General features: G+C 37.3%; 1 protein-coding gene across 6 annotated transcripts in view; it reads left to right on the plus strand.

Moving 5' to 3' along the window:
• The window catches only part of LOC107810568 (uncharacterized), a 33,043-nt gene extending 23,270 nt beyond the window's left edge, over positions 1–9,773 (plus strand). For 2 of the 6 annotated variants that reach the window (XR_012694941.1, XR_012694940.1), the window contains one exon: positions 7,916–9,773. Coding sequence is in view for 1 of the 6 variants with exons in the window: in XM_075221775.1 (XP_075077876.1) it covers positions 7,916–8,051; positions 8,497–8,509 (149 nt within the window). In the remaining 5 variants the exon portion in view is untranslated. Of the gene's footprint in view, positions 1–1,373 lie in introns of those variants that run through there. The other 4 variants (XR_012694945.1, XR_012694944.1, XM_075221775.1 and 1 more) reach the window with 3 other exon arrangements.
• The last annotated feature ends 403 nt before the right edge of the window (positions 9,774–10,176 follow it).

Raw genomic sequence — 10,176 nt, forward strand, 5'->3', positions numbered from 1 at the left:
TCAAAGGAGGAGTTAAAATAGACCATTTCAATGCTCGCACAGTTTACATTGATCTAGACAATGAGTACGATAACACAACTGTCTAGACAAAAACATTCATGTACATCCAAAGTCAAAGAATGGAATTACAAGCTTGGACACCCAACTTCAATCCGAATGAGGATAATCCAATTATCCTTGTTTGGATATTTATTCCTGAACTTCCATGGCATTTCTACTACATGGAGGTTCTATTTTTACTGTCGTCACCTATTGGTAAGGTATTGCATCTTGACCTAGACTTAATACAAAAAACAAGAGGAAGTGTAGCAAAAGTCAAGATGCAGGTTTACTTGACTCAACTCAGGCCTCATCATGTTTGGCTGGGCTTTGATGAAGATCAGGATGTTAACGAGGATGGCCAGTGGCTGGAAGTAGTATATGAGGATATCCCCACATACTGCTCACATCAGTGTTTTAAAAAGCGACGAAGCGATCGCTTTAAGCGAGAAGCGACGCAAAGCGATGGCTGCTCGCTTTTCCATGCCTGAGGCGACTCGACCACACGAAGCGCTCGCTTCAGTCGAAAAAGCGCGAAGCGACCTTGAAGCGAGAAGCGCAGAATCGCTCGCTTTTGTTCAGAGAGGTCAGTTTTTTTAAAAGAAAAAGTTTGGGTCTGTTTTTTTATTATACAAAACATATCCGTAAGACCAAAGTAAAGACCATTTCTCTCTTCTTCCCAAAATCAATTGTTGTTGAGTACTGCTAGGGTTCAAGTCGCCAGAAACCTCCTCCAATACTCCGGGTAATTTTTCTTCTTTTTTTCTTCTTTCTTCTTCTTCTCCTTCTCCTTTTTTTCTTTCTTCTTTCTTCTTCTTGTTCCCGTCCAGGCGTCTGCTCACAGCTAGGGCAGGCACGATTTATTTTTCCTTTTATTCTTTTTATTTAGTATTTTAGCCTTTATTTATTAATTTGTATGTGTATTTCAATTTATAAAGTTAATTATTATATATATATATATATTTTCAGTTTATTTGATTAGTATTTTAGCCTTTATTTATTAATTTTTATGTGTATTTCAGTTTATAAAGTTAATTTTTATGTGATTTTGCTTTATATATATATATATATATTATTTTCAGTTTATTTGATTATGTTTTTTTCTTATATATAAATTGAACTCTTTGATTATTTATATTGTGTCTTTGCAAGGTTTACATTATGTTTTTTAAGAATTGCGCTTCACTTCAATGAAGCGTGCGCTTCGCTTTGCGCTTCGTTTTTGAAGCGAGGCGAGCCCCTGTCGCTTTTTTGCGCTTCTCGCTCTCAAAAACACTGGTTCCACTAGAATTAATTGTAACCCAGAATTTTCTTGGTTTTCTATTCCCGCTGAACAAAAGAGCAGCTGAAACTCCACAAATTTAGACCAAACAGATATCAAACAATGCTGAAAGAGCAAATGGAATACAACAACAAAAGGAGCAGATCATACAGGAGCAGCATAAGGATCAAAATCTCAATCAAAAAGTAGTGGCACAAGACCAAAATGAGGAATAATAGGGAAGAATAAATAGCAAATTAACAGTACAACAACCAATAAAGGAAAACCACTCAAAGGATCAATGGCAATCTCAGAAGAAGAAGAACTTCAAGGGTATCAACCAAAATAACAAGCAAGAAAAACACAAACAGCCTTATGAACAAATGATTGCAAAATAGATAACCACAAAAGCTCAGAACCCTGGTTCACTGACCAAACCACAAACTGCTACAACAATTGTTTTGGAGAGTATAGTAGAACCAAGTGCCAAGGCTACTATATTCATGTTGCAACTGATGGAGGGAATGAGACTGTGCATGAGCTACCTAATGACCAAGCAAATCCCAAGGTAGTGGGTTCTCAACATCTATTGCAACAGCTTACTCAATTGAATGCTCAAAAAATGATTGACAACATACAACATGCTGATACAAGTCGAATATGCCTTGAAAGAAATGGAACTGCTGAAATTGTCACTAACAGGCATAATGAATCAGAAAACAATGGCAAGGATAAGATAAATGACAAGCAGCAGAAGCTTCAAACAGTGGAAACCAATAGGAGTCAAGAGACCCAACATGTCAGGACTGCTGACAAATCCAGTGACAATCCAAAGGATCCAGGGATTGGTAAAAAAATACTGCCACTATTGCTGGGGTAACAGTAGCAGTTACAAAGGAAAATATGATTTATTTGGTTCAACGGAGTTTTGGAATGCACAAGGAAGTCCTTAATGTTACACTCAACCACTCATGCCAGGAAATACCCTCACAGACATTCATGGAATCCCCTGTTTCTAATGGCAACGCAGCAGAATTTGTACAACTAGGGACTGATGAAGCACAACTGAAGAGTTACGGTTCAGGGAAACAAACAATAATCAGAGTTGATGATCAAAATGAAAAAGTCAGTTTCAGAACAGTTTCACAAAGCATTATCCAACAATGCTTTGAGCAGCAGCACAACTGGGGAATTATTAACCAATGTTCAAGGTCCAATAGTGGTAACTACAACAACTGACAAGGTTAGTAATGATGCTCCAGAACCCCAAGCTGTGGTTGTGAAGGATGCAATTGTGGTATATGAATAGAATGGTGCAGCTATTGTCCCAATGGAGTCAACTGCAAATAATACATTGGCTATGGCTTGTGCATCAGGTACAAAATCTCCAATGCAGATTTAAGTAAGTGTACCATTGAAATATCCAAATCATGTAATGCATGAGATTATTACACACAACCAACTGCCTATGGAACTTCAAAATGCCTTGGACAATAAAAAGCAACTAGAAGATGAAGCTGACAATGAATCTACTGCTAGGAACTTCAAGATTGTTGTAAGAGAAGGAGATTTGTCACCTAGGTTGTACGCTAAACAGGGGAAGAAAGGAAATAAGCAAAATCAACTAAAGGAACAGTTGCCACCTACAAGAATACTGCCCAAAAGGGCAGCTCCACGAGTAGATGATGATTAAAACTCTCATATGGAATATAAGGTCTGTTAAGACACAACAAGCCTCTCAAAGAGTTATCAACATGCAAAAGGAACATGGTTTCTTCGTTATAGCACTTATGGAACCTTTCCAAAATCAAAGGTTTATTCATAATTACATGAGGACACTAGGCATGGATGCTACGATTTCAAATGTCAATGGCAAGATATGGCTCTTTCTGGATTCAGTTATGTAGTGGGATTTGTTAATTGACACAGAACAACAACTTACTATCAGAGTCTATCATGAAGATATTGGTAAATATATCATGATGACTTTCGTGTATGCAAAGTGCTCATCACTGGACAGATTAGAACAATAGGACAGTTTATACTATCTTGCAAGTGACATGGAACTACCATGGCTAGTTAGAGGGGATTTTAATGTGATTTTGAATAAAGAAGAGAAAATTGGAAGGCTTCTAGTGTACCCTCCAGAATATGAAGACTTCGCCTTCTGTTTAAACTCATGTGGACTATTTGACACTGGTTACAAAGGAAGTCCTTTCACATGGTGGAATGGGTGGCCATATACAACATACATCTTCAAAGGACTGGACATAATTCTTGTTAATTCCCCATTCCAATCTATATTCCCAATTACAAAGGTGGAGTATCTAATTAGAACAAGTTCGGATCATGCACCACTATTTATGACTTGTAGTGACCAGACTACCGCATTTGCCAAACCATTTAAGTTTTCGAATTTCTGGACAAAACATGCCTCTTTTATGGAGGTGGTTAGACAGAATTGGCTGGCCGACGTCACAGGTGACCCCTTCTTGATGTTCAAACAGAAAATAAAAAGAGTTAAGCTTACTCTTTCAAAATGGGGCAGGCTCACTTACAGGGACATCTTTAAACAACTGGCTTTAAGGGAATATGTTGTCAGAATAAAGGTAATGTTGTTTAAGAAGAACTAACAGTTGAAAATAGAATTATACTTCAGAAAGCACAATCCGAGTTAAAGAGATATCTGAGTATAGAGGAGCAATATTGGAAACAAAAAGCTGGTATGTCCTGGTTTGCAGAAAAAGACATAAATACTAGATTCTTTCATAACCATGTCAATGGTAAAAGGCAGAAACTCCAACTGAAGAGAATCCAGAACCATGATGGTAATTGGATTGAGTCACAAGATCAGCTGGCTGAGGAAACAGTAGAATCTTTCCAGCAATAGTTCACATAAGAAGTTGATCATACAAGCTTTGAGCTACTCAACAATGTGCCTTCAATGGTGTCTTGTGATAAAAACATAGAGCTTTATAGAATTCCTACAATAGAGGAGGTAAAAGCATTGGTATTTGCATTGAGTGGTAAAAGTGCAGGTGGTCCAGATGGTTTCACAGGTATTTTCTTTCAAGAATGCTGGGATATAATAGGGGAAGACATACATGAGATGCTGAAACTATTTTATGGAGGAATATCTTTGCCTAAGTCTATAACCCATACAAAACTTGTCCTGCTACCAAAAAACCAGAGGTTCAAACATTCACTGATCTAAGGCCTATTAGCTTAAGCAATTTTATAAATAAAGTGATCTTCAGAGTTGTTCATGATAGACTGGAAAAAATACTGCATTCTTTGATCTCTTCCAATCAATCAGGATTTGTCAAGGGGAGAAGTATATTTGAAAATATTCTGTTAACACAGGAGATTGTTACTGACATACGATTAAGGGAAAAACTTGCCAATGTAGTTATCAAACTTGACATGACAAAGGCATATGATAGGGTCTCCTGGAAGTATTTAATATATGTTTTGAGGAAAATGGGATTTGCAGAATACTTCATCAACATGATATGGAATCTACTTTCCAACAACTGGTATTCCGTTCTGAATAATGGTCAAGCTTCAGGATTCTTTCACTCAACAAGAGATTTCAAGCATATGGATACTCTCTCTCCAGCCCTATTCATACCCTCTGCATAGGTACTATCTAGGTTTTTAAATAAACTATTTGAAGACAAGTGATTCAACATCTTTGGGATGCCAAAATGGACTGATCCATTGAATCATTTAGCCTATGTGGATGACACTATAATCTTTGCTTCAGCTGATCCATACTCTTTAGGGAAGATTATAGAAGTCTTGTCCAAGTACGAGCACACTTCAGGACAAATGATCAACAAGACAAAGAGTTCCTTTTATATGCATTCTACCGTGTCTTCAACATCTTTCAACTCTGTAGGTACAATTACTGGATTTTCAAGGGGTGAGTTTCCATTCACTTATCTTGGTTGTCCAATATTCTACACAAGAAAAAGGAAGGATTATTACAATGACCTGATAAAAAATGTAAAGGCAAATCTGCAGTCTTGGAAAGGGAAGCTGTTGTCCCATGGGGGGAAACCTACTTTAATCTGTAGTGTCCTACAAAGCATGCCTACACACATCCTCTCTGCCATTTATCCACCTGAAAATGTACTTGAATACCTTCATAAAACCTTTGCGAGATTCTTCTAGAGTAACAAGGAAGAATGTATAAGTAGACATTGGACAAAATGGAAACATCTATGCCTATCAAAGGAAGAAGGGGGGGTAGGTTTTAGATCACTGCATGATGTATCAAAAGCTTTATTTGCCAAATTGTGGTGGAAGTTTAGGACATACAAGTCTTATGGTCTAATTTTATGTGGAACAAGTACTACAAAAAAGGAGCTACCAACAGTTGTCCAAGTTAGAGAAGGGTCTCATGAATGAAGGAAAATGTTAGAGGCTAGGGAAGAGGTGTAGCATGAAATACTATGGAAAATTAAAAGGGGATCTACTAATGTTTGGTATAAGAATTGGACTGGACTGGGAGCTCTGTACCATATTGTTCCAAATGACTATACAATCAATGAAGATATACAGGAAGTAGCTGACTTGAGAGTGGATGATGCGTGGGATAAGCAACTCCTGGATCAGTCTTTTCCTATAGACATTGCTCAACATATCAGACAGGAAGTCCTATTTGACACTATTGACGATTGCTGGGATTTTCCTAGATGGATGCCTACACCCTAAGGAAACTTTTCTGTTAGTAATGCTTGGAAAATTTTGAGGCGTAGAGCACATTCTATTCCTAATTACATTAAGATTTGGAGTAAAGGTTTACCTTTTAAAATCTCCTTCTTCTTATGGAGATTGTGGAAGGGGAAGATTCCTAATTATAATTTGTGGAGAAGAAGTGGATATATGGTGGTGTCTCAGTGTTGGTGTTGTTCACAACCACAATAGGATTCTTTTCAACATTTGTTCTTAACTAGTGAAACTGCAACTAGAGTATGGAAAAACTTCCTTCAAGCAGCAGGTTTGGTGGTCAATCTGGCATAGGTGCATCAAGTAATAAGAACATGGTGGAATGCAAAGTGTTGTCCTAAACTCATGCCATTATTACAGGCAGCTCCAGTAGTAATTACATGGGAACTTTGGAAGATGAGAAATACAATGAAGAATAAAGGTGGAATTTCTTGCAATAGGGTGATTCATGAAGTGAATAAGACATTACATTATCTAGCAAGGGTGAGGTATCCATGGTTGTCCAGAATTCCTCTTTTATGGCTAGATATAATCAGCTTGTTTGAGGGTTACAAGCCATATGTGGAGACTAAGAGTGTGACACAGCAGCTTCCTTATGAAGGGTGGTACAAGTGGAATACCGATGATGCATCAAGAGGCAATCTAGTACCAAGCTCATATGGCTTTTGTGTACGAGATCATGCTGGTGATTTGGTGTTTGTGAAAGCACAGGAGATAGGAGAGACAACTAACTTAGTGGCAGAAGCAAAGGCAATTGTGGAGGGGTTGGCATACTGTGTGGAAAGGCAGCTACATCCACTAATTATGGAGACTGATTCCTTGGTGATGAGGAAGATAATTTATGGGGAATGGGCAACTCCATGGTGTATAGGTGCTGAAGTAAGGAAGCTCAAGAAGATAAAGAACAACTACAATGTTGTCTTTCAGCATGTACTAAGGGAAGGGAACAATGTTGTAGATTTTCTTGCTAACCTAGCTTTCTCTTTTGCAGGTAGACACATTTTAGTCATTTCATGAATTGCCAATTGAAGCAAAAACAACTGATTAACATAGACAAATCAAAAATTCCTAACCTTCGGATTAGGATTGTGAAGAGAAGAGAACCTAATTGATGAGCATAACATATAAAGATTTACCTCTTTTTCATTCATAATTATGCTCTCACAACAGTAAAGCCAAGCTTTTAAAGACAAGTAGGCAAGTCAAATACAACAATCATCTTTTTAGCACCACCAAATGCAACAGGAAATCAACATTCCAATAACAGTAACCCAATAGTTTCTAACAAGAATCACTTCTACACCAGCTAGCCTTCATAAGCATGCAGTTTCTCTCATCTGTATGGTGTAGATGTTTGTTTGGTTATAGCTGTCATTGTTAAAAACCAAAATGTAGTGGATCTGCTGCTTCATTTACTCTACTGGGCTTACATACACGAGGCTTGAAGGGTGTAGATGCTTGGTTGGTTTTGGCTGCTATACTTAGTGCGATTTCAATATGCCAACCAAACAGCAGCCACAGTCCTCCTTCAAAGCGAAAGCCTCTTCAATGCTCCCAGAAGACACAAGAACCTAGGAGCACAAACTCCATTCCTAACTTTGTTTCATACATTTTGCAAGTCCCAAAATTAGGCTCAGAAAACTGAGGCAATAGCATGGACTGATTTCATATAGATACATCAACAGACCATAATTTCACAGGATACTAAACCTGTACTATTTCTGCACATCAAATACTTCTAGGTCCAGAGATTAACACATACTGTTGTGGCCACTCGTGCAGACAATTACATCAATGTTTGGTTTTTTGCAGCACCAGTACTGTTGTGCTGGTTCCATAGATAAGATCAGTTTATTGAGGTTTCTCCATTTTCACATGCAGAAGAACTGAAATACAAAAGTTGGACATCGCCTTCTATTAATGTCTTAATTATGAAGATTGGAGTGTGCAAGTCAAAGATGCAACTTTCTAAGTTCATAAAGTACCTTACTACTAGAAGATTAAGGCAGCATCTGAGGTACTCAAAATTGCTACAACCTAGGGGCTTAATACTTTCTGTTACTAATATAGCAGTAACTAAAAAGATACTGTCCAGCAGTTCACTCAGGAATGCACCCGGTCCTGGTTTGTTTAGCACAATTATTTGTGCACAAATTAATACCAATGTATATTGGCAACTGATCCTTCAATGTTACTGTGATTACATCAACTTCAAGTCCATCAACATGACAACCAACTTATACCAAAAAAGCTGCACCACTGATCATGTGCTTTGGAAGAGACTACACAGTTGTCTGCAATTTAATTATTTCCCAGTGGTATTAGTATGGCATCATGCTCACTCTGGGGGTGATTTGATTACATAAAACAAAGATATACCAACATGTCAGAATCCACAACATTCCTTCTATACTCAACTGGTAGCAGAATGTTGCCTCGTAACTTGTTTGCTAATTTTGCAGGTTGAAGATATAGGGTCAGATTTCTAATGCATATGCATGGGGTTGATAATGGTTTCTGCAGCAAGAATAAATGACTACTTACTCAACCTGCAACTGCATATGATTCCATACACATTAGTTTTAATCTTAATTAATGCACATTGTGTGGTTGATGAATCTGTTCACTGGAAGCTACTATCCACATACTTCTTGAAGAATACATCACACACATATTTGTTGCTTGGTTATAGCTCCTTATTCAAAAATACATTACGATGTATTTGGGCTACAATTTCTGGGAATTAGCTATTGCTTGGTTTTCAAACAACACTATTTCTGCCCACCAAGTTGCTCAACAAAGTTCAGTGTCAAGCAGCCTGCTTCTTCTATTGAGGATACTTACTACACTGTCTTCTTTATGATTGTGTCCTTTCTGTTTGGAGTTGTTTCAACACTCAGTTGTATTAGCATTATATAATGCTCAGCCTGTGGTTGCTACAACAACACATAGAAAGATACTAGTCAGCTTCTCCAGGTTCTGGTTTCCCATTTCACAGCAGGCTAAAACTTTGTTGTTGCTGCACATAAATTCAAGAAATCTTCAGATTTGAGGCATTTGCAGCTTCATTTGATGAAGGTCATTACACCACCAGGAAACTCCACTAATTTTCAGTTAATGCGGCACAAAGACACAAGTGTTATTTCAATCTCCAGTTCAATGAACATCTGGATGACACTTCTTCCATGTGCAGATTCAACTTCCATTAACTGGTTTCTTGATCAAATGTTACCATTACCATTGCAAAATGGATATCAACTAGACAAAAGGAAAATGACTTGTTCTGTATCAATAATATTGATGCAACTACTCAGCCCCAAACTGAAGGTGTCTGAACTGCTTTGTTGTACATCATGTGGATTCCTACAATTTTACTCCAGTAGATTGCAACAAATGGCGCCTGGTGAGAGCTTTGTAGGTGCTACAAGGGATTGTTTACAACTGGTGTGTGAATTCAATGACGTCAGCAACAATTGGATGTTTCAAATTAGTAGCCTAGTACTTTTAAGTTATCATTATGCTACTGCTACATTGTATTTGGTAGCAATAGCCATTGACTTTCTTTGTTTTTTCTTACTTACTTTCCTTTTGCCTGAACAATTGTATCAGTTTGGGGCTTATTATATATATATATATATATATATATATATATATATATCATCTACTAGGGGAATAAACTAGTAGTATATTTGCTTAAAAAAACTATTTCAAACACTATTGATTGCCAATCCCCGGCAACGATGCCAAAATTTGACGAGCTCAAAATATCACTTTAATTTATGCTCGCTAGTCAAAGATAGTATAGTGTAATATCGTATCCACATGGATTGGAGTTAAACAATATTTTCATATTTTCTAGCTTGATTGCTATCTAGGAGTATCACCAATCAAGATTTATTTGATTAATAACTAAAATTAACTAAGAATATAGAGTTATTGACTAATGACAATCGAAACAAAGATAAGCAGAGAAAGTTATCAGTGGGAGAAATAGGGGTTGATAGGATAGGTGCAAGATAATTGTTTGGGATGTAATACTAGGTAATTCACTTCTAATGTTTAAGTGAGTCTCTCGAATTCACTCAATTATCAGTTCAACCGTTCAGCAAAAACTCCTCTCTCGATTAAGTCTTAACCTCACA

The sequence above is a fragment of the Nicotiana tabacum genome, chromosome 9 (assembly GCF_000715075.1).
Source record: "Nicotiana tabacum cultivar K326 chromosome 9, ASM71507v2, whole genome shotgun sequence".
Taxonomy (NCBI): domain Eukaryota; kingdom Viridiplantae; phylum Streptophyta; class Magnoliopsida; order Solanales; family Solanaceae; genus Nicotiana; species Nicotiana tabacum.